At 40.2% G+C, this 25,559-nt stretch overlaps 1 protein-coding gene across 2 annotated transcripts in view; it reads right to left on the bottom strand.

Moving 5' to 3' along the window:
* The window catches only part of LOC121284462 (spermatogenesis-associated protein 13-like), a 216,447-nt gene that overhangs the window by 125,158 nt on the left and 65,730 nt on the right, over nt 1–25,559 (bottom strand). For both annotated transcript variants that reach the window (XM_041199953.1, XM_041199954.1), the window contains exon 2: nt 9,031–10,860. In XM_041199953.1, coding sequence (XP_041055887.1) covers nt 9,031–10,716 — 1,686 coding nt within the window. In that variant the 5' untranslated portion in view covers nt 10,717–10,860. The remainder of the gene's footprint in view (nt 1–9,030; nt 10,861–25,559) is intronic.

Raw genomic sequence — 25,559 nt, 5'->3', positions numbered from 1 at the left:
ACATACAGCAGTACGCTATTCAAGTGGCCACTACTGGCGCGAGAGCCTCGGCAAGTGAATATCAGTAAGCTATTTACCCATGCGCTAAGGCACCAAAATCACTCACTCACTCACACACATGATAATAATCAAGAATCCCAATTTACTTTTCCTCCCCTTATCTCAGGGTCAATCCATATAAACTAGGAAGCCCAAGACTGATATTCACACTTTGTTCTCAAATTAGTTAACTTCAGCTAGGGTGCTAGTGGGAACAACAGAACAAAATTAGGTCTTAGTTGCATACAAAATGACTCAGCTACTCACTAGATAAGCCTACTGAGGCATCAGTAAAAGCCCTATCAAATTTTATATTTTAAGAAGAAAAATACAATAGGTTAGAGCGTTCAACCTCATTTGCACCATCACTAAGACTGCCTATTTCCACCTCCGTTACATAGCCCAACCTTACCCTTATCTCAGTTCATCCGTTATTGAAATGCTCATTCATGCTTTTATTACCTCCAGACTTGACTATTCCAACACACTCCCAGCTGGACTCCCACATTCTACCAGCTGTAAACCTGAAGTCATCCAAAATTCTGCTGCTGTGTGTTAACCATAGGTGAATAGTCCCATTCATCTATCACCTGTGTTCACTGGCCTACTTTGGCTCCTGGTCAAGCAACGCCTTGATTTTAAAATTCTCATCCTTGCTTTCAAATCCCTCCATGGCCTCGCTCTTCCCCATCTCTGTAATCTCCTCCAACACCATAACCCTTAGATATTTGAGTTCATCTCATTCTGGCCTCTTGAGTATCCCTGATTTTAATAGCTCCACCTTTGGTGGCATGCCTTCAGTTTCCTCAGGCCTGAATTCTAGCTTTCCCTCCCTGAACCTCTATGTCTGTCCCTCACTTTCTTTTTTTAAGAAACTCCTTAAAATCTACCTCTTTGACCAAGCTTTTGGTCATCTAACCTAAATACCCCATTATGTGGCTGGGTGTAATATTTTGTTTCACAATGTGCCTGTGAAGCACTTTTGGATGTTTTATTACATTAAAGGTACTAAATAAATATTAGTTGTTGTCATTGTTGTTATAAATGTCCAGCAAAAATGCCCAGCATAAGCATCAGAAACAGAAGCCTTTACTGATTATTCCTCTCAAATTAACTATTTGCACTGTAACTGAATTAAAAATTATTCCTCTCAAATTAAATATTTGCACTGTAACTGAATTAAAAGTTTCAAGCTGTTCACAAATTAGTAGATTTATTTATGCATGTGCTTGATGATCTTGTGCAAAAAGCATGAATTACCCATTTATATTTGGCATTTTTTTTAATAAACAGTATGTCTTTTAATACAAATGTAACCAGTGAACTGTACAATATAGTTCTAAATGATTAAAAAAATCTACTTAAATCAGAATGCTATATTGTGCTTGGAATAAAGCCAATGAACATTTGTTCAAATTCAATATTCTAACTGTGCTTTATTCTTAACAAATTGAATAAAATAAGATTAACCCTCAAATAGTACTGTTGTAATTTAATAAAAATCTATGTCAAATCTCAATGACAGCAATGCGAGGCACCATTTCCATAGCAAATTGCATTCCATTTTCACTAAATAATGAAATACCAGAAACAACCAGCAGAGGGCAAATATTAAATTGCAGAATGTCTTCCTCACTGTTCACAGATCTGTCAAACTACATGAAGCTCCACACGAATGTACTTTAAATCACAGCTGCACTCTTGAAACATTATAAATGTAAATTAACAGGGTGAGGAGCACCAAAACTTTAGCAACAGCTAAAGTCCAATTATTACATACAGTTGATCTATTCAGCCTTAGTGCTAGATCATTTGCATGATCACCTTCCAAACTCCTACAACTCAGGGGTCCAACTTTAGCAAGCCTACAGATGTCTAATTATTATACCCTTTTGGGATCTTACTCAGTTTTAGAAATTTAAATTCATTATGACTTCATGTGATGCTGCAGACAAAAATTAATATTTAATCTAAACTATTGTTAAGATTACATGGACCTCAAAGCTCAACAACCAGCAGCAAATGTTCACAACCATTATTTTAGTTTGTGCTCTCTTCCAGAAAGATACAAGAGAGAGACTAGAACATGCAAATTTAGATCAATGCTAGCACTATCAGGAACTGCCAGGAATATATGCAAGAAGGAAAAAGGGCTGGTAAACAGTCAATTAAATTTGTTGCATCTTCGCTGAGCTCACATTTTGAACACATAACTGGTGCTGATTGATAATACATTGGGAACATGTGCCTAGAAATTCAATGGAAATAGTTTGTGCGATGCATACTCTACACATAACCATTAGGATTGACTAAGGCAGCACATAATATGCATACTGCCTAATGATTATAGTCAATCACTCAGGTGTACAACCAGTTCTACACGCACCTCTTGTCAGCTGGGAGGTGGGGGGTAGGGGCGGTGTGCAGAGGCGGACAGGAAAACCTCTTAAAAAGGTGCACTCTGGCTGAAGACAAAAGAGACTGCAAACTCACGAAAAGTCTTGAGTCTGCAGTTTCCAGGTTCTCCAATGCTTCATTGGAGGTAGTGGACAGGAGAAAGGATATTCACTTAACCCAAGGAGCAGCGGTCCTTCCAGGCATGAAGACCAACAACAGTGGGAAGAAGTTGTAGAGCATGTGAATGCCAGCAGTTTACTAGCAGAGAAATGAATGCAATAAGTTCAATGAGCTCACAACGTCAAGGTAAGAATACTGCTCTCATGCTCACATCTCAACCACTTATAACATTGCTACTCAATTCTGACAATACTTCCCAACCTCGCCTCCCTTCTGCACACCTCATATTCAACAATTGCGTACCATCTATTCTACCACTATAGACACCTCAAGACCCTAACACAAGCCCTCCTTTTTGTAGGGGGATATGCAGAAAACTGACAGTGGAGGAGGAAGAGCTGTCTGCATGGCCGCTCCGTCTCGAAGAGAACATGCAGCCCATCATGGGCAAAGGGAGAGCCACAGCTACTGTGACTGGCGACAGTGGGGATGTTGTGCAGGGTTTCTTGACACCTTAATCCTCTTAAAGTCACAGGCTAAGAGCTAAGCCACATTCCTCTCTATTTCAGGTACTGCAGTTGCAGAAACCTCTGTGCTAGTGCAGACCAGCCAATGGAACGTGCACCATCAACTTGATTGTGGCCTCACAAGCACCAACCGAGTGCTTGACATAACACAACATGTACTTTAGAGGCTTAGTTAAAGGAGATGTCTTCATGAGGCGAGTTACTGGGCATAAGTGCTCAGGAGCTAGGGCAGGGGGATAGAACACCACAAGTGCTTGTCTGCCTGAGGAGAAATTGCATACCATGTCTGCTTCAGAGGACTCAAATGCTGATTTAGGTGGGCCTATCCCACCAAAGGAGGCCAAGGGGCATATACCATGCATTGCTGGTTGAACTGCCTTGCCAGTGAGCTTTTGCCCGACATCATAAAGCATGGGGGAGTCAGTTCCAAAATGTGTCAAAGCTTCAAGCAGAGCATATACACCATTCTGTCCAACATGGACAAAATGCTCAGCTCCACCAACACCACTGCAATGCCTGTATTACAAAGCCTCAACTACCATGAAAGCTCAGGCAGGTACAAACTTGGTTTTATGGGACAATATTGACAAGTGCTTCCAGGGCGTCACCTCATGCTTGCACTTGGTTCTCATGCATAATCATAAGAATGCTGAGATGCAGTTCTAAGAGAGTGACCTTGGTTCCATGGGAGAGACACAAGCTCCCCCACCACCCACTTCATCAGTACTCTTTTTAGTGTCAGACAGCCATTTGGGGCAGAATGCCCTGGTCCATGCTAAAATTTTGCAATATGTAGCCATGTTCTTACAGTCCAGAACATTCAAATGAACACCAAATTTAACAGTTTCTGAAAGAATAGGCATTAGCTAATAATAGAATCAATTACATAAATGTAAGTTCTAAACAATTTAATTCACATACTTGAATATAATTCACATGCAGCAATTTCATTTCAGGTGAATTTTCATACAGGGAAATTATTTGTCTGGGTAGATGAATGCAGCCTGCCATCAGACAATTTTAGAATCATTAAACTTTTACAACCCTCTGATTTCCTATCATTTTTCACACCCATTAACTTTTTTTTCATTTTCTTCAAATAATTATGCACTTCTCTCTTAAAAGCTATTATGGATTCTACTTCACCACTGTTTCTAGTATAGTATTTGGCTTCATAACTCTGTGGAAACAAATTACTCACCTCACCTTTCATTTATTTTCTGAGGATCTTTATCCGATTAGAAAATGTTATAATTTAGAGCACACCGATTAAATCTCCTCTTCATCTTCTCTGTTCTAATGAAAAATGCCCATAGTCTCTCCTCTTAAATAAAGATTACCTCCCTTCTCTGGTAACGTCTTCTGTCTCCTCTCCAAGGCCTTGATATACTTCCTAAAGTAGGGCATCCAAAACTGGATAAACATTCTACTTGTGGCTAATCATTAGATAACTGAAAAGGAACTATACTGTCATACTGCATGATTTCTAATTTTATGCCATGTTGATTTAGAGCACATAATCTAGTACTATATTTATTTTGCAATATTGTTTTCTAAAATGGTTCTGCAATTTGGTTGCTACTTCCACTTTTGTAAAACACCACCCTATTTACACAGTGGCTTGGGTCATCTCAACCAGCAAATGCAAAATTGCTTCACTGGCTTTCATAGGGTGAATGTAATCATTTCAGCTGCTTAATTTCTTTGCATTCGAAATACATGACTTGCACCAACCTCAAGCTTCATGTTGAAGATTATGCTGCCCATTGAGATATTGGCCAAAACCTACTTTCATTAGTATTCTGCTGAAAGGTCATTAAGCTGAAGCATTAACTGTTTCTCTCTTCACAGATCCACAGGTGCTACCTAAACAGCTGAATGCTTCCACCATTGTTACTTTTCATTTCGGATTTCCAGAATTCACTGTTTTTGTTTTGTTATTATTTGAAATGTGGGAAAGACTATGATTAGTGACCTAAAAAAGGTAATGTGTGTCTGGAGGAGGAAGGTTCTCAATAAATGCTTCATGGTCTGTCTTATCAAAAGACGGGGACATTGAAGTTAAGGAGGAAGAGTGTGAAATATTGGAAACAGTAAACAATGAAAGGAAATGTTAACAGGTTTAGCACCGTGGAAAGTAGGTAAATCACCAGTCCCAGGTTTAATTATTACAGGTTGTTGAGAAAAGAGAGGATATAAAAGCTAGGCTCTGACCATCATTTCCCAATCCTCTCTGGTTACAGGTATGGTGCCGGAGGTCTAATGCCATACCATTGTTTTTAGGGAGAAAAGGACAGACCAAGTAACTACGGGCCAGTCAACCTGGTGGTGGGCAAATTATTAGACAATATTCTTAGGAGTAGTATAAATCAATTACAAAGACACAGATAAATCAAGAACAAGCAGCATAGATTTGTTTCGAGAGGGCCATGTCTGACTAACTTGATGGAATTTTTTTGAGGTGGTAACAAGGAGAGTTAATGAGGGTAGCACATTTGATGTAGTCTACATGAATTTTAGCAAAGCTTTTGACAAGGTCCCACAAAGCAGACTGGTCAGCGAAGTAAAAACCAATACGATTCAAGAGAAAGTGACAAGTTGGATCTGAAAGTGACTCAATGGCAGCGAGCAAAGGCAATCAAGGGTGTTTTTGTAACTGGAAGGCTGTTTCCTGTGGGGTCCCACAGGGCTCTGTATTGGGTCCCCAGCTTTTCATGGTATATATCAGTGGTTCAGATATAAATGTAGGGGGCAGGATTAAGAAATTTGCAGGTGATACAAAAATTGGCCATGCAGTTGACAGTGAGGAAGGAAGCTTTAGACTGCAGGAAGATAGCAAGAGCCTGGTCAGGTGGGCAGAAAATTGACAAATGGGGAACTGAGGTTTTGCATTTGGGGATGGCAAGCACCAAGGCAAGGGAATGTACAATAAACAGCAGGATACAGAGAAGTGTAGAAGAACAGAGGGACCGTGGTGTGCATGTTCACAGATCCATGTAGGTAGCAGGACAGGAAGATAAGGTATTCAAAAAGACAAAGAGGATATTTTATTTTATTAGCTGAGACATAGAATGTGAAAGCAAGGAGGTTATGCTACAGCTGTATAACACTAGTTAGGCCACAGCTAGAGTACTGTGTACAGTTCTGGTCATCACATTACAAAAAGGATATGATCACACAAGAGAGTATACAGAAGAATTTACAGGGATGCCATCAGAATAGGAGAATTTTAGCTACGACAATAGTTTGGATAGACTAGGGCTGTTTTCTTTGGAATAGAGGAGGCTGAGATTGAGTAGATAGAAAGAACATGTATCCCTTAGCAGTGAAGTCAATAACTAGGGCATAGATTTAAAGTAATTGGCAGTAGGATTAGAGGAGAGTTGAAAAAAATTTTCTCCACTGGGAGGGAGTGTGGGCATCTGGAACTCACTGCTTGAAAAGGTGATAAAGTTAGAACCCTCATTACTTTTAAAATTCATATCCATGTGCTTTTTAAGTACCATAACCTACATGGCTATGGATCAAGAGATGGACAGTGAGGTTAAGTTGGCTGGCACTGACATAATGGATCAAATGACCTGCTTCTGAGCTGTAATTTTTTTTAATGATTATTGCTAGCCTACAACAGAGTACATGTCCAAACTAGCATGCAAATCCCCCATACAACAGAAGCGTATTTTTATACTAATTATACCCAATTTATGGCAGAATGATATGGCTCAAAATCACTATAACAACACAATAGCAGCAAATACAGGAACATAATCTAGTAATTAAGTTGCTCTTTAAGAACTGGTGCATATGCTAATAAGTGAGATTGAAATTCAAATGGCCACAAGTTTATTTTTTCTCTACTCATGCTAGCTATCCCAGGTTTTAATTATGACCAACATATCTGAGGATGGGGAACCAATCAGCATTGGCTTTGGTTTCTACACAAACCACCATGTACTGGTTATTTGGCAGAAGACAATTTGGACAGCTTCGATCAGACATTATTTGAAAAACAGAATGCACTAGAAATGGAAAGCATGCTAGTTTGTGAAAGCCAGCATAAACAGGGGAAGCAAGAACTCCTCATGACATTATGAGGTCACAGATCACAAAAGGGGTCTATAAAATTAGGATTGTGAAGTGCACAAGTAAAAATTGCATGATACATGCCAGAAGTCGGTACTTTTATGTAGAGTTTATTTACATGTACAAAAAAATACTTAAGTTTATTGAAATGCTTGGGGGGCAGAATTTCCATCTTCACCATATGGGCAGAGCAGAATACCAGTCTACTGTAAAACACACCCAATTTTTTTTTTTATCATTGACTTCAATAGAATAGAAACTAGGCAGGTTCTACAATGGGCAGACAATCCTCTGCCAGATTATCAGTCACAGTGAAGATGAAATTTACCCAAGTTAGATGTTCTGATCTATAAAATAAATGCATGGTTTGGCCAGTTGGTTCCAGGTTTTCCCACATTCCTTCCCTTGGGCAGATTATCCCAATCAATCTCATGTAAAATGCCTTTTTTTGCAATTCAATTTATATTTTAACTGAGGCTTCAGAAGGCTGCAATATGCATGAGCAATAGGTTTCTTGAGTGGTCTCTACATATTCACATGGCAGGCATCAATCTACTTTTTTCTTTGGCTCTGCACGTGGGATTAAAAACTGAAAAATATTTAACCTTTTCTAGTTCTGATGAATTATCATCGACCTGAAACATTAACTCTGTTTCTCTTCCAACAGATGCTGCCTGGCCTGTTGAGTGCTTCTAGCATTTTGTTTTTAATCTTATTTATTGGTTTACTGCTCTCTTTTCTCTGGTCCCCAATTTCTCCCACTTTCTCTCATATCCTGAGGCAACAACATATATTGGGGGCTATGTGTTCAGTGCCAGTCGTCCTCAACATTTCACTGAATGGTTGCATAAGCCTGGACAGAATAGCCTACTGATAGTTATCATTAAAGAAGACATGCAGTGAAGCTGATTTGTCTTTATCCAATACCCCCACATGCATAGTTCCAATAGAGATCATTAGATATCAATAAGAATTAGCAACATCAGCCCTTTTTCCCTCTTCTCTAGATCAAGAATACAAAGACCAACCATCACCCAAGCTAAAAAGTCTTTTGACAGCTTTGTGCGTGAAGTCATTTTCATTACTGGCAAAAGTGCACAGACCTTTGAATTAATGTTTGTATAAAATACAGTTGCTACATTTAAACACACCGCCATTCATAGCAGGAACATTTGACTGGCATTGGCGTCATATAAAACTGTTGGCAACTCATTCAGAATCCAGGAGACCAGTATAAGTGAGCTGATTCCTGCCATTCATAGTGCTAGTTCAGAATTCCTTATCCCTACAGTGGAATTGTAAACCCACAAAAAGCTGGCATCAATATAAAAGCAGCTTATGCAATATTGATCTATCATTTAGGAAATTAGACTCCAAAATTTCATTATACTTTCCCCTCCTCATCTAAGCCAAAATAATAACTAATATTCCTAAAATCATCAGTTGTAATCTGAACAATGAAGAGGAAGAATAATTCTGACCATTGGAAAGTTGTAGTTTCAATTTTTTTTTAACTGCAATTGTTGCTGGGGCAGGTAATCTACAGCACCTTAAACTAAAAGCCTCTACTTCATCAGTTTCCCATCCAAACCTTTGCTAATTCTGCAGCTGTATGGCTGTTAATGCAGAAGCATCCATGCTATAAATATCACTCTCAAATAAATTTATCACCTTGTTATCCATTACTTTCATAAGGATATTGTCATATGTACTGCATAATATGATGCATCAGCCACAGCTCAGTGGGTAGCACTCTTATCTCACTCAGAAGGTTGTGAATTCAACATACACATAAGCTCCTCTTGAAGAAATCATTCAAAATGTGTCACTTTATTGGCAAAAAATAAACAGTACATAACCCTACCTCCTTTTTCTCATCCACTCCAGAAATTGTTGCATTCAAGCTAAGTTGTGAATGGCTGCTTATCCCACTATCTTCATTACCGTCATCATAGAAAACTGTTTGCACCAGATCCTGAAACGATACTGGAGATTTTCCAACTTTTGAGATAATTCCTTCAGTTCGTCCATCACTGTCCATAGAGCTAAGTGACAAGGTACTATGTTGATTTGGACAATAGAAAGTAATATTGTGTTTAACCTTTTCAGTGCTAGGACTCTGAGGTTTAGGAGCAGTTGGTCTGACTGGAACATTAGGCTGCTCAGTTTCAAATGTAAATTGACTGGCATATTTGAGTTCATTTGAATTATCAAAGAATACTTCATTAGCAGAAGGACCAACAGGAGAGAAGGTACATTGACTGTTTGGTTTTGTTACAGCTAAACTCAAACATTGGGAAGACCTACTGGTTTTAAGCTCTGGTGAAGGTAACGATTTTTCCAACTGCATAGCAGCAGTCTGAGTATTTGCGGGGATGAATGAATTGGGGGATGCAGGAAAGGATGAAGGTTCATTCCAGTTGGGTGAGGCAAATTTGTGTCTTTCACTGTCAGCACTGCTAGAAACTCTTCGAGAATAATCATCATGTAGCCTGCTGTTGGGTCGAGCTTGATTACTTTTTTCATGTGAAGGTGAATTTTCCTTTGATTGACTCTCTCGCCTCCTTGCAACATCTGCAGCATTATTCACGAGTCTCAGCATTCTGTCAAAATCTTTAGCCCTGATTGGACTCCTCCAGCGTTTTGATCGCCTTTCGGTGTTGCCATTCACTTTTTCATCTGCTGATGAAGTGCTTGCTGTTCGTTGTAGTCTTTCATTTTCATTGGTGATTTTGAACTCTGTGAGGTGGGAGGTTGATTTCCTTTTAAAGGAACTTTTCTTGAAAAAGCTTAAATTGTCGGTGCTTTTGCTTCTCCTGTAGATAGCTTTGCGGTTTTCACAGTCTGCTACTATTGGATTACTAATGTTTGATCCTTGGGCCCCACAGAACACAACCCTGGTAGAGTCCTCTTGAATTGGGGATTTATCACAATCCAATAAGTTTATCCGTCCAACCCTGTAAGCACGTCTAATGCTCCGTGATCGGTGGGTGTTGCGCAAAAAAGCTTCATCAACGTCTTCAGTTTCTGAGCCATCAGAAGCTATGTCCTCCACAGAACTACACAAATCCTGTAAAGTGTCTGCGTAAGAACACCGGTCCTGCATTTGTACAGCATGGCCATTTTGTACATGTTTGTGCACATTTTCAATATTTGCCACATTTATAACTTCAATATTTGCCACATTTATAACTTCAGTGTTTCCTCTGGCTTGAATTCCTTGAAATACTGAGGACTTGAGTTTTTTGAAAGAACCCATTTTCCTTAAAGATGTCAAAGCATTCCAAGTGGGAGAATTTCCCATCAATATCATAGAACGGGGTCTACTATCGGAATTACAATTAAAGTTTTTCTTAGGATTTGAGAAAAAATGCATGATTTTTGAAGGACTCAATTTATTATCTCCCATTTCCTGCTCATTGTTGTTACCTTGGTCACAGTAACCATTATCTATCTTCTGATGTGATGAATTATGGAACATTCTGGATTCTGTATTATCTACAGATAACAAGATGTTTGCATTTGCCCATCCATTATGGAGAGATTTCATGTTGCCATTACTACAGATGCTGGAAAGATCTAGGCTACTGATCAGCTTGATGTTTTCATTTATTGGCCCCACTTCAGCTTCACTTCCTTCCTTCTCCTCCTCATATATGTTGCGAGAGGTTAGCACTTCAGTGGACTGCAGTGCCTACAGAGAGGAAACATAAAGACAGCATTTGAAACAAAGACGGCATTTAACAAAACTTTTCACATTCATAGGTAAAGGAGAAGGACTATAACTCGAAATAGAAAACATAATAAATTGAACAATAAACAGGCATTTGATTGGTGAGATCCCATCATATTTATAAAACTTATGGAATCCATCCATCCACAAACACATTCACCAAGATTTACAAGATTGAATAAGTTTTTGATGAAACTATTAAGCTTGGTTTCCCTTCTTGTGATCCCTTTTGTCACAATCTCTCCTGGCTTCCATCCTATCACAGGTCTCTTTTGTTCTTACCTCATGTCTGCTTCCTTCTCCTTCACTGATCTGTACCCACTTAAAATCTATAACTTTTACCAGTTCTGATGGAAGGTCATTGACCTGAAACTGTGCACCAAATCTTCTGGTCTCCAGATTGTCAGAGACCGGGCTGAAGATGTGCATCAGGACCCTGTAATAGTTCTGACAAGCAGACCCATGTGGGAGTTGCCTGGGAAATTTCAACTTCTGATGGGCAGTTCTCTGAGACCCTGCGCAAATGTTCTGACTCTCCATTAGAGTTGGAGACTTGGAATAGCTCTGTGGGACTTACCTGGGTAGTTACCCAGGAAATGTTAGACAGATTAAAACCTAAGCTAATATCTGGGTAACTATGCAACTGATCCTCCCCCTGATCCAACAGGACTACCCCCTGACCCAACTACCATTTTGGCCACTTCACACCCCCCAATCCATTCACTCATCCCTCCATCCATTCGCTCACCCACTCACTAACATTCAGATTAGACCTTTAAATTTACCATATGGCTGCTAATGCCATAAAAAGTGGACGTGTTCCACCTTCCACAAACTCTGCTCCAAGGCACTTCCTCGAATGACGTTGGACTGCACTGTGCACTTCCATGAAAGTCTGGACTGGAAGGTCCCAGAAGAAATGCGCAATGACGTTGAGTCGGGGAATTTTCAAGTGCAACAGCAATCCAACTATCGTTGCGGCTGCTCGGAACATGTGGACCAGTAGCTCTGTCTCTCTCCACACATGCTGCCTGACCTCCATGAGCATTTCTAGCACTTTGTGTTTTCATTTTAGCAGCACCTGCAGTACTTTGCTTTTGTTTTGAAGATTTAAGATTTGGAGTTGCTGAGCATCTTGCGATTTCACAAACTAATATTTCAGTGAAGTGCAGTAAACCAGATACTTTCTACAGCCATGAAGCAGACACAAAATTCTACACAATAATTTGTAAAGATCTGAGACTAGATGTGCAATAATAGCAGCATTGATATAGCACTTAGTGGGATGCTAGGGCTACCAACTCCTGAAACATATCAGCAGGTAGATTCAAAGCCATATTTTATTGGTCTTCCAAATGGGCAGTCTTAATAAATCCACCAAGTTTACTCTGGGTTGACAACACTGCATAGCACCACATATCAGGACTTTGCAGCACTTTTATTTTTATACCACAGATCAAAAGCTACTGTCCTAGCACTCTACAAAAGCAGATAATGACTACACATTGATGACTTAGCAAGTAAGTGAGCCACAGAGACCAAGATTTTACTGTTTTGTGCCTGTTTTGTATTGGCACTATTTTATCAAGCTTAAGGTTATCCAAAGCTTTACTATCTGTGTCCTACTTTGCACCAAGTCCAATTCATGAATCACCCTTGTGCTCACTGATTTGCATTGGTTTACTACTAAGCAATCCATTTTAAAGTTCATATCCTTGTTTTCAAATCTCTCCATGATTTCATTCCTTCCTATCTCTTCTCCTTCAGCTCTACAACCCTCCGAGATATCTGCGCTTCTTCAATTTTGGCCTGGAGCATCCCTGGTTTTAGTCATTCCACCAATGGTGGCCATGCCTTCCATTCCTAAGGCCCTAAGCTCAGCAACTGCCTCCCAAAACCTCCCTCTGTCTAGCTACCTCATTCCTCTCCTTTAAGATGCTCCCTAAAACCTATCTTTGGCTAAGTTGTCATCATTCCTAATATCTCCATATGTGACTCACAGTCAAATGTTGCTTGATAACACTCCTGAAGCACCTTGTGCTAGTTTACAATGTTAAGGGCATCAGTCAATGTGCATTGTTGTTGTAACTGGATTCTGGGAGACTGGTGTTCATCAGTCTGCTCCTGAGTTTATGCTACAAATTCTGATTCTTCTTATTGCAAAAGTAGGATTTCATTCCCACAAAAGCTGCACTTCCTACTTTCAGTCCAGAAAGTTTGGCTCTAAGTTAAGGTTTTTGCCACCTTGTAATGGCTTCTCCACCAAATGGAATAGTCCATCCACTCTGTTGGATTGAGGGTGGGGGAGGGGGGGGGGGTGTGGAATAATGGCTACATAGTTTTCAAAGTACAAAATCAAATCTGAAGCACATTCTTTATTATTTAGGTCTTGCAAGTCATGGATGCTTTATATCTCAAATTATTTATAAAGGATATTTTCAGAGTTCATTTAAGCTTCACTTAATGCGCTGCATACTGTTCTTGACATCCACAGTGTACCTCAACTAATGGAGAGTACAAAATACCAAACCTTTCATCCCTTACAATGACCTTATAATGCTGGGAAACAGTACAAAGAACAAAGAACAAAGAAAAGTACAGCACAGGAACAGGCCCTTTGGCCCTCCAAGCCTGCGCCGATCATATTGCCCGTCAACTAAAACATTTTGCACTTCCGGGGTCCGTATCCCTCTATTACCATATTATTCATGTATTTGTCAAGCTGCCTCTTAAACACCACTATCATACCTGCTAACTAATATGAATCAATTTGAGATGCAGATCTTAAAGTGCTTGGTTGCACATTTAGGAAAGAGCTGCACTGAGGAGCAGAAAATAAGAAATATTCCCAGGGAGCGAAGAAAAATAGAAGACAGCAGATACTGCCCTAGAGGTGCTGGAGGTGTAAAGGAAAGCTGCCTATTCAGAGCTTTAAGGAAGCCTCCTATCAGGGTAATGTCCGAAATGCTAGAGTAGAGATGTACACGATGGAGTAGGCAGGATGGTTCCTAGGGTCTAAAACAGATGTCTAACAGGGCAGTAATGAGGTAGAAGGGAGTTGAGAGTTTGATGGTGGGACTCAAAGAACGGTATTTATTTTTCTCAGGGCTGAGGGTTTGAGGCAAGGCAGGAGAAATAGGTGGTAAGGCAGTTCCCAAAATGGCCAGCTGATCAGCAGCAAGGTGAAAAGCTACTTTCCTTCTATTTTCACAGGTGGATATTGAAATTGTACAGCCATTAGTGGCCAGTATACCAAAGGATATGGAGGAGAGAAAAATTAGTTATTGTATCTTGTTTCCTAAGTAGAACCTCTGATGCCAAGAACATCCCTGTAATGCCTGGAAAATGTCACGCTGATTAGTGTAGCAAAGGTCGGTGCTATGGCAAGTATGTTCCAAATCTATTACTTCCAATCAACCAGAAAGAAAAGTGAGTACTGCATGTTATAAGCATTCCTGTATTTCCTTGGGCATGTCACAATGGACAAGGCTTTCACAGATGAAGCCATTTGGTCACCTGGATTCCCTCTAAATCCACTTTCTCTCTCATTCAACCTCCAGTCCTTTATGCAGCATCTTAGAGGGCCTGCAGATGCAAACTATTTTAGCGATACCAGGATCTTAATGATTCCAAGTGCCTTGGATGGCATACCCCAAATATACTCAGTAGAAATTTAATTTCTCAAAATACTGGAATATAAAGCCTTAGCTTCCCAAGCTGCAGTCCTGAAGAAATGTTTTAGAATACCAAGACAATGTGAAGTCAAAATTCTGGATCATTTTAGCCTTTGTAGTTCTCCTTTAAGAAAATACTTCTAACTGCATCAAGCACAGACATAAATGTCCATTAGATACAGCTGTTCATTGTGGGGGCAGACTGTTAAGGAGGAAATAATGGGAAACATCATTTCCATGCCAAATCCATCATTTGCATGCTACACAAAGTAAATAGTAAAAGCATTTTAACCCAATCCAATTTCGACCAGAAAACTTAATAGAATGCAACATGGACAGGTCCCTGGCCAATTTAGAACTGTGCCAAATTATAGCTCCAGGTGATCGATTTCCCCTCTAATCTCTCCTGCCCTTTTAGAATTTTGGGGTCAGTATGTTAAATGGGGAATAAACCAAATTTCCTATTCATTTCAGTTCTACACTATGTCATTCTATCAACTCTGATGGACAATAAACCAATTAGATCGCAAATGATATAAAGTTCTCTAACCACTCCTTGATCACAACTGGCATATAAGAGGTACAAATAGCACAATGTGAGGAAATGCATATACGGAGTGAACAAACGTGGGATTAAGAGGATAGAAGAAACAAATTTCATTTGTATAGTATTTGTCACATCCTCAGGATGTCCAAAAGTGCTTTAAATTCAATTAAGGTACTTGGAAGTATAGTGACTAGTCGTGGCCAGTACAGGTGCGTGATATTCTAAACTTTCAGTCAATACTTACAAAAATTGGACACAAACAAGAGGTGGCTGCTGCAAGTCATGTGACTTTTTGGCATTTGCACTACAAACAGGATCAAGTTTCCGGCCAATAGCTCATTAAACATGGATAGCCATTTGTGGAATTCACACGTGAGCCGACACCTAAAAACTATGGAATTTACAGTCTGCCAATCTCCATGTTTCATACTGGACAAAAGGAAAAATACTCTACGGCCACCAACAACTTCCCGTGGCATCATGATGGGCTCCCCCATCCAAACTAGACTGGGTGAGCCTCAGAAGTGTAAACCCAGCAGTCATGTGATCAAAGCTGGTTTCAGGGACTGCACCGTTATTACCCCAGGAGCCAGCAAATCCACCCATCAGTTGTCAGCCAGTCTGAGAAACTGACTCTGAAACTAGCTGGAATTCAGCAAGCAGCCAAAGTACTTAACTCGTTCCAATTTCAACTTCCTAGATATTTGACTGTAAGAAACATCAGAACCTGCTGTGAACCTTGCATTTTACAAGACCCTCAATCAACTTTAAATCATCAAATCCATTCAAGAAACCACAGGCCTGCCACATGGGAGACCAGAAATCACAAATCAGAGACTGAAGTAACTACAACCTTAACACAATACTACATTAACACAATGATGAGATCAACTGTAAGAACCACAAAGTCCATATTTACTGGCAATGCCCTGTAAATTATAAAGGGCTCAATGCGAGAAAAAAATTCCAGGTCAATCTAGTGATCAACCTCCTGGGGCACCGCTTTCCAAGCGGGAGATATGCGAGATGACCGAATGAAAGTCCAAGTGGCCGTAAGCTGCTCCTCCATTGGCACCACCACTGCCTTGGAACATGCAGAGCTCTTGGTGCAGATCCAGTTGAACATGTTCTTAGCCACTAACAGGAGGAGCAGAGGCTGGATGCCTACAAGCTCAAGTCGAGTAGTAGTCTGAGAGCTGGGGTGGGGAGAGAGGGACAAATTATTACTGTGCAAGTTGTGTGCCTTGTAGAACCCTTCATCGACAACTGCTTCACAACAGGGTAAGCAGTGCGTACAGCAAATTATAGTTATTAACTATTTAATAACAAAACTACACAATTCAAGACGACTTTAAACGGGACATGGACCTAAAAATGTATGACTCTCAATTTACATATTCAAAAGTATGTAAAACACCATACTTGGGTCCTTAGAACATGAGTTTCATTTGAAAAACTCATTGCTGCATTGTATTACACTGATGTCAATGGGAATTCAAGAAGATATCAGCTATCAAATATAGCAAAAATGACAGGTTATATATATATTTTACACAAAAAATTCAGAATACCAAAATATGAAAATTTGTAGCTTATTCTTTATTTATCTTAAAGCTGTTCCTCTGATTCAGCACCTGCAGTTAATTAGATATTTCACTCTGTAAATCACTATGTCTAGTAACCTATGCATGTTGCAGCCAATGCATCTCTTCTTAGAGCTTCACTTAATGCGCTGCATACTGTTCTTTACATCCAACAGGCAGTGTACCTCAACTAATGGAGAGTACAAAATACCAAACCTTTCATCCCTTACAATGACCTTATAATGCTGGGAAACAATACAAAGAACAAAGAACAAAGAAAAGTACAGCACAGGAACAGGCCCTTTGGTCCTCCAAGCCTGCGCCGATCATATTGCCCGTCAACTAAAACATTTTGCACTTCCGGGGTCCGTATCCCTCTATTGCCATCTTATTCATGTATTTGTCAAGCTGCCTCTTAAACACCACTATCGTACCTGCTTCCACCATCTCCTCTGGCAGAGAATTCCAGACACTCACTACCCTCTGCGTAAAAAACTTGCCCCGCACATTTCCTCTATAGTTTTCTCCTCTCACCTTAAATCTATGTACCCTAGTAATTGACTCTTCCACCCTGGGAAAAAGCTTCTGACTATCTACTCTGTCCATGCCACTCATAATTTTGTAAACTTCTATCAAGTCACCCCTCAATCTCCGTCGCTCTAGTGAGAACAATCCGAGTTTCTCTAACCTCTCCTCATACTAATAACCTCCAGACCAGTTAGCATCCTGGTAAACCTCCTCTGCACCCTCTCCAACGCCTCCATATCCTTCTGGTAATGTGGCGACCAGAATTGCACGCAATATTCCAAGTGTGGCCTAACCAAGGTTCTATACAGCTGCAGCATGACCTCCCAGCTTTTATACTCAATACCCCTGCCAATGAAGGCAAGCATGCCATATGCCTTCCTGACTACCTTATCCACCTGCGTTGCCACTTTCAGTGACCTGTGGACCTGTACACCCAGATCCCTCTGCCCATCAATGCATGGCCTGGATGATCTAGAAATGAGGTGCCCCAAATATTCAATGCTTGTAGTGTCTTAAAATAAATATATTTATTTTATCAATGATTCTCACTCAAATTATTCTTATAGGAAAGCAATACTGAAAAGGGACCAGTTCCCCCAGTGAACACATGCCAGTTAGTTTAATATTTGTGAAAGGGATCTAGGCTAAAATAAAATAATTAGAAACCAACATGGATTTCAGAAAGGAAATATTCTTTGAGGAGATAACTGATATGATGAATAGGAAAAATGCAGTAGGTGTACTATACACGGGCTTTTTAACAAAGCATCACACAGACTATTAGAGAAGATTAAGTAGTAAGGGAGACGAGGGGCAGCAGATTGGTTTAAAAATTGATTAGAAGGGAGGAAACAGATAATAGGAGTTTAGGGCAGTTCAAGTGTTGTTGAAAGTGGATTGCAGTGTCCATGTGGTTCTCTGAGACTGCATCAGTGTACAGCAATGATTTGGATAAAGACTACAATGAGTACAAACTTGCAGCCCATACTTGTATAAAAGTCGATCTTGTGTAAAAGTTGATCCCGTGGCTTTTGGTCTAAAAAAAATGTAATTTTTCATACACCCCTTGCAAAAGTCAACACTAGCTTTTCAGGGATCAAGATATGTTGTGATTATTAATTACTTACTGGTAATTACTACAGTTCATTAATCTAAAAGACACTCATGGGCAGAATTTTGCTGTCGGCATGCAGGCATGGGCCCAACACACCAATGAGTAAAATGACGTGTGATGACGTCGGGCATGCGCCCCAACATCATTGCGTGTCATTTCAATATCCCTTTCAGCGGGCGCATGCCAGAGGTGGTTGCATGCCCACTGAACTGTCAACAGCCTATTAAGGCCATTAAAAAAGTAATTAAAGTTGTTAAGAGCGCTGCCAATATAACCTTAAGGTTGGCGGTTAGGCGAAGTGCCCAAGTGGCCTTCGCGTTTTTCAGGAAACCTCATCCATGGGCGGGGTGAAGTTTCCTGAAGGCTTTATAAATAGAAAAATAAATTTTTCGAACTTCAGAAACATATCCCAGCTCATGTGACACTGTCACATGAAGGGACATGTTCAAATTAATTTTTACTTCATTTATTTAGAAGTTTTCAAATCCATTCAATCTCCCTGAGGCAGCTCCATGCCATTCCATCTAAACCTTCAAAGATCTCGTCTTGGGATTCTCTCCAAAAGTCGCTCCAACTTGGATGGCTTCAATAACAGACCACATCGCAAAGTTTCAATCTCATCTCCCGAAATTCCATTCCCCTGGATTCCCAAGTATGTACTCAAGCACCAACTCACAAGCACAACTTCAGTTCTTCGGCTGCACTGGGAGGACTATTGCTTCTCTAATGGGTACCTTTGCCCAAACGCCCTGCAACATGGAGTCATCAACCTTCTGCTACCTTCTTGGATTTTCAGGGCTTCTCCAGTGCCCTCTTCGCTTAAACTCTGCTAACCACAGCCCTTTTCTTAACTGGGGCCTCCTTCTGTCCCTGTCCCCTCTCCAGGACACTTGTTTTCAATAGTGCTCCACTCCTGGTCACACTACCCAGGTTTTCACACCATTTCCATCTCTGCCTAGGCATGCTGGCCCATCTTGGTCCAAAGAACTTATACTGCTGAACTGCGCAAGCTGCTCCTAGTCTTGTATATCTTGGTTCACACTGTAGGAAGGATTTTAGGCAATACAGAAATAAAGTACAGATTTACTGTGACACTGCACAAAGATTTTTAAAAAATTAACCTGTTCTCGTTCAAACAAAAAGAGGTGGCAGGTTATTTGATAAAGGTGTTCAGAATTTTGAAGGGATGAGTAAATAAAAGCATATTATTTCCTTTGATTAAGGAGTCTAGGGTAAGGAGACATAGACAGGACATGGACAGAAAATTAAATGCAACAGATATAGAAGAATGCAAGAGAAATGTTTTTCTGAAAAAAGATGGCTAAGTGGTTATAGAATGCATTAAAAGAGCACTGGTGGCAGCAAAGACAGATATTCACAAAGCACATATGACCATTTAAGTAAAAATAAATTATGAACATGAATAAATATTGGATTCATCCATAGTATTTCTTAATATTCATTCAGATAAATTATTTAAAAAGGCTGAGATGTGCAAGTTGCAAACCTATAAAATTACCAACCTGTATAGTTAGTTCGAATGGAAGAGCTCATGTTCTCTTAACTCTATCAATCATGACATTGTGGAGTAATGCAAAATAAAATTGCTATTTTACCGTATTAATCTTGCTCCGACATCACAAGATCAGCCCAAGCCTCAGAAATGTTTTAATCATCTAAATCGGTGCATTATTTCATTTCTTGTTCCAGAACATGCTTCATTATCAGCACTTCAAGGGATGTAATGATGCTGCCAAGGTGTGAACGCCAAATTTGGAGAGGACTTGCCTTTGCTCTCAGGAGTTCCCTGTTTAACTGCAAACCTTTGATTCCACCAAAACTCGAGTTTCAAGACCATGACCCAAATTAACAGTTAATTGCTCATTTTTCTATCTGTAGTTGCATAGCATTCATATGTTAAATGGAACAGTAGGCTTTCTACTGACAAAAGAGAGGACGTAAGAAAGCACACAAATAAAATGTGAATGAAATCACTGATGTTTTGTACTTGGACATGCAGACTATGTGTGGCATTCTCTGTTGAATGGCACCATTAAATTGTATCTAGTCTTATGTGTGGTGAAAGAGAGCATCAATAACCTCTTGAAGCAAGGAAATGTGGATCACTGCCTTTAACTTGTTTTGATGCTGCAGCCTTGGGCTTGGTAGAGTGAGCTGATCTGCCCTCCTGTGTACAGCTATTACCTCTTCCATCAAAGGTTGGTAGAGGTAATGTTTTCACCTCTGTTAGTCTGTAAACAATATATCTCAAAAACTATTGAATGGATTTCAACAAAATCTGGTACCCAGATAAGGTATAGCCCAAGGAAGAACTGATTAGTTTTTGATGAAGAATCAGATCCTGGAATTTTTTTTTTGATTAATGAAAATTCCCATTAGAATTGGGAGATAGGACAAATTGGCTTTTTTAAAAAAAAATTGTGGTTTGTTCATTTAGAATGATTGTTTTAGAATATTGTGGATTGTCTCAACTGCTGCGGTGGAATTGTATGCAGTTGTCAAATAGGAGCAGAGCTTTCAGAACAGGTTGCTGACTATGGATTGGCTTGAAGCATCTTCAGTGAGATGGAAGCCTTTAATAAAAATAGTTTTATCAGCTCTGAAGTTACAGAGCATCAGCCAGACAGGGAAAAGCCTCAAGGAAGAGTTGCGCAATTGTAATAACATTGAGTTAACATGAGGCAGAGGTATATGCTCTACTGAGTGCCCTCTTCATTTGTACAACCTGCAATCAATCTTCCTAGAATCTGGTTGTACCGGTGCTAACATTTCATGCTTTTGCAGGCTGGCTATGACATTATGGCCAGGATGTATGCACGGAGTAGTTAATTACAACATGATGGTCACTACAAAGATAATTGAAATGTTCAAGCATGATACACATTGCTTTTATAACACATTCACTAGCCTTAATAAACCGCTAGTGACCAAGAAAACACAATGAAAAGTCAGTCTTCCTTGACACGGATGTGGGACAAACTGGCAGATTTCTGCTGATGTGACTCCTCGCTATAGGACCCACATTAAAAGCAGATTCAGTAACCAATTGAAAGGTGGAGGGTCAAATCGCTTAAAGTTTAATGCGATTATCATCAATTTTTATCAAGAGCTTCAGGGAATGTTGTTCTTCGATATGGGTCAGACATCATGGCTTAAAATGCTGCAAGCAAAATCTGCTAAAAAATACACTGATATAGATAAACCATTGCTTGAATATCAGCTTGTAGTTATGGAGCCATGCAAGTGGTAAATTTGACCTTGGAAGCATTTGAGTCTTCAAGAACTGAGTCCTCAAGGCTATTGCAAAAAGACAAGTTAAAATCCTATGAATATGTGCTTGGCAATACTCCAAGTGAATAAGGGATCAAATGTTTGCTCCTGTCTGTTACAAAAACAATGTCATGTAAACAAATTCTCCTTCCTGTTTGAACTGAATTCACAGAGGCTGTATCATTGTAAGACATGCTAGGGTATTAGTAAACATATGTAATAGTCATATCATCCATGCATAATATCACTCTGGTTTGAAAAGCCTGTTTGAAAGACTAAGAATATATTTCATAAAAAGGGAAAACAGAGTGCTCTGAGCAGAGCATATCATTTGAGATAAACCAAGGCAGCCTATTTGAATATGGAATTATAAAACAAAAACTATGAATCATTTATTGGATTGAGATGCACTGCAGGAATTCACCAAGGCTCCTTAGACAGCATCTTCCAAACCCATCACCACTACCATCTAGAAGGACAAGCACAGCAGATAAATGGGCAAATGGTTTTGGGGGGTGGGGGGGGGGGGGGGGGGGGGGGGGGGGGGGGGGGGTGGTGGAATAAATACAATAACTATCACTAGAAAATTCATATTAGGGAAACTAATGGGGCTAAAGGCCAATAAATCATCTGGACCTGATGGGTTGCGTCCTAGGATATTAAAGGAAATAGCTGCAGAGATAGTGGATGCACTGGTAGTAATCTTCCAAGAATCCTTAGATTCTGAAAAAGTCCCAGAAGATTGGAAAACTGCCAATGTAACACCCTTATTCAAAAGTGAGGGAGACAAAAAACAGGTAACTATAGGCCAGTTAGCTTAACAACTGTCATTGGGAAAATGTTGGAGTCTATTATAAAGGATTCAATAGCAGAGCATTTAGAAATGCATAATCTAATCAAGCAGAGTTAGCATGGCTTCATGGAGGGGAAATCATGCCCGACAAATTTATTAGAATTCATTGAGGATGTAATAAGCAGAATAAATAAAGCAGAACCAGTAGGTGTGGATTTCCAAAAGGCGTTCGATAAGGTACCACACATAAGCTACTTAATAAGATAAGAGCCCGTGGTGTTGGGGGTAGTATATTAGCATGGATAGAGGACTGGCTAACTAATAGAAGACAGAGTTAGGATACAGGCAGGCATTTTCAGGATGACAACCTGTAACTAGTGAAGTGCCACAGGGATCAGTGCTGGGGCCAAAATTATTTACAATATATATTAATGACTTGGATGAGGGAAATGAACATACTATTGCCAAGTTTACGGATGACACAAAAATAGGTGGGAAGACAAATGGTGAGGATGACACAAAGAGTCTATAGAGGGATTTAGGCAGGTTAAGTGAGTGGGCAAAAACGTGGCGGATGGAATATATGGGAAAGTCTGAGGTTATGCAATAGAGAAGAATAGAGGAGCTGAATATTATTTAGGTGGGGAAAGACTGAAGAAAGCTGCAGCACAGAGGGATTTGGGGGTCCTCATGCATACAAGTTCAGCAGGTAATAGGTAAGGCAACTGGAATGTCAGCCTTTATTTCAAAGAGAATGGAGCATAAAAATAGGGAAGTCTTGCTAAACCTATACAAGACACTAGTTAGACCACACCTAGAATACTGTGAAGTTTTGGTCCCCTTATCTAATGAAAGATATGCTGGCATTGGAGGCAGTCCAGAGAAGGTTCACTAGGTTGATCCCAGGGATGAAGGGATGTTCTTATTTGGAGAGGTTGAATCAGTTGGCCTGTATTCATTGAAGGAGAGGCAAGCTTATTGAAACATAGGGCTGAATTTTCCATTCGTCAGGCGGGCAGAGCTGACCCAATCGCGGGCGGGCACAGACCTGATCGCCACCGGCAATCATGGCCTCGCTGCCATTTGGCCCGGGCTGGCCAATTAAGGCCCGCCCAGCGTGACGTCCATAGGGAAGCACCATGCGCTCCCTGTGAGGGGGGGTATCCCTAAAATCAAGAGTGCACTCTTTCGCGCATGCGCACAAAAGAATGCACTCATCTCCCTAAGGTTAAGTGCAGCCTCAGGGAGATTGCCTCTACTTTTAAAAATATTAAAAATAAGAGAAAAAGAAATTTCCTTACATGTCCTCTCATGTGACAATGTCACTTGAGTTGGGACATGTTCATAATTTTCATAACAACTTTATTAAAATGTTTAAAACCCTACATGAAACCTCATCCTGCTTCTGGATGAGGTTTCATGTTTATTCTAGTTGCCGCCAAGGCTCCTAGCCTGCCCACCAACCTGAAGGTTGGACAGGCAGGTCCTTTAATCGCTTAATTGATCCTGTCAATGGCTTCAAGTGGCCATTGACAGGTCGGCAGACCCGCAGCTGATTTTGCTGCGCCCCTGCCTTCTTGAAAATTTAAATGGGGCGGGATGACCTCAGGACTTCTGCCCAACGTCATCCCGTGTCATTTTACGCGTCAGCGAGCGGGCCCTGCCCCTGCTCACCAATAGCAAAATCCTGCCCATAGAAGATTCTTAGGGGGCTTGACAAGGTAGATGCTGAGAGGTTGCTTCCCCTTGTGGGAGAGTCTAGGGCCAGAGGGCATAATTTCAGAGTAAGGGGGCGGCCACTTAAAACAGAGATGAGGAGGAACTTCTTCTCTCAGAGGACAGTCAATCTGTGGAATTCTTTACCGCAGGGGGATATAGAGGCTGGGTCATTAAGTATATTCAAGGCTGAGATAAACAGATTTTTAATCAGAAAGGGAATAAAGGGTTATGGGGAAAAGGCAGGAAAGTGGAGTGAGGATTATCAGATCAGCCATGATCTCATTGAATGGCAGAGCAGATTTGATGGGCTGAATGGCCTACTTTGGCTCCCATGTCTTATGGTATTATGGGAACACTACCACCTGGAAGTTCCCCTCCAAGCCACTCACCATCCTGACTTGGAAACATATCGCCATTCCTTCAAAGTTGCTGAGTCAAAATGCTGGAACTCCCTTCACCACCTACATCACACACCGCAGCGGTTCAAGAAGGCAGCTCACCACCACCTTCTCAAGGGCAACTAGGGATGGGCAATAAACGCTGGCCCAGCCAGCAAAGCCCACATCCCGTAAATGAATTTTTTTAAAAGTTTAGGATAATTCAATAGCATGCAATTGCTAGGCTTATGCTTACAGTTGGCCCAATTTTTATCATTCTTAAAACTATTTGAATTACACAAACAGGCCTTACACACGAATCTCAATTTTTAATGTTTCAGATTTTACCTCTATCAGGAAAACATGAGGTCAATTACACCCCGATGAGAATTGTCCCCCAGCTAAGCTGCCTTGGATTTTTGCTGTCTTTTTGTATTGCAGGAAAGTAATCATGGAGAATATAAAAAAAAATGTGGGAACATTCTGTTTCAAGCAATGTTATAGATATCAGCAATGGTCAATTCAAAAGCCATGGCTTGCTATTTAAATATCAAACACACCGCTTGATAGACCTTAACCATCTTACAAATAGAAAGTGAAATAAAGTAAGTGACAAAGAGCTACAAACCTGACAAAATATTCATATAAGCAGTCAATGTACACAAATTGGTGTTACATGAATGGACTGTAGATCAAATAAGACTGTTTTTAAATAAAATCGAATGAGTGAAATGTGGAACTGCAGTTGGATCATTTACAGTACACTGACAGTTGCCCTGAACTATACTAAAAACAGGAACACACCATTGCAATTAGTGGCCAGAGCAACAGCTTAGACACGAGTTGCTATTGCAAAAAAGGAACACAGTCCTGAATACAAGAACAATTTGATAAACAGATGTCAGGTTCTAAAATGGTGTGTTTGATACTTAAATAGGAAGCCTTGGCTTTTGAATTCAAATTATGCTGCAATTGACCATTGCTGAAATCTATAATATTGCCAAAACAGAATGTTCCCACATTATTTTTTAATA

Source organism: Carcharodon carcharias, chromosome 11 (assembly GCF_017639515.1).
Source record: "Carcharodon carcharias isolate sCarCar2 chromosome 11, sCarCar2.pri, whole genome shotgun sequence".
Classification (NCBI taxonomy): domain Eukaryota; kingdom Metazoa; phylum Chordata; class Chondrichthyes; order Lamniformes; family Lamnidae; genus Carcharodon; species Carcharodon carcharias.
This window is presented reverse-complemented; position numbering and strand designations above follow the sequence as displayed.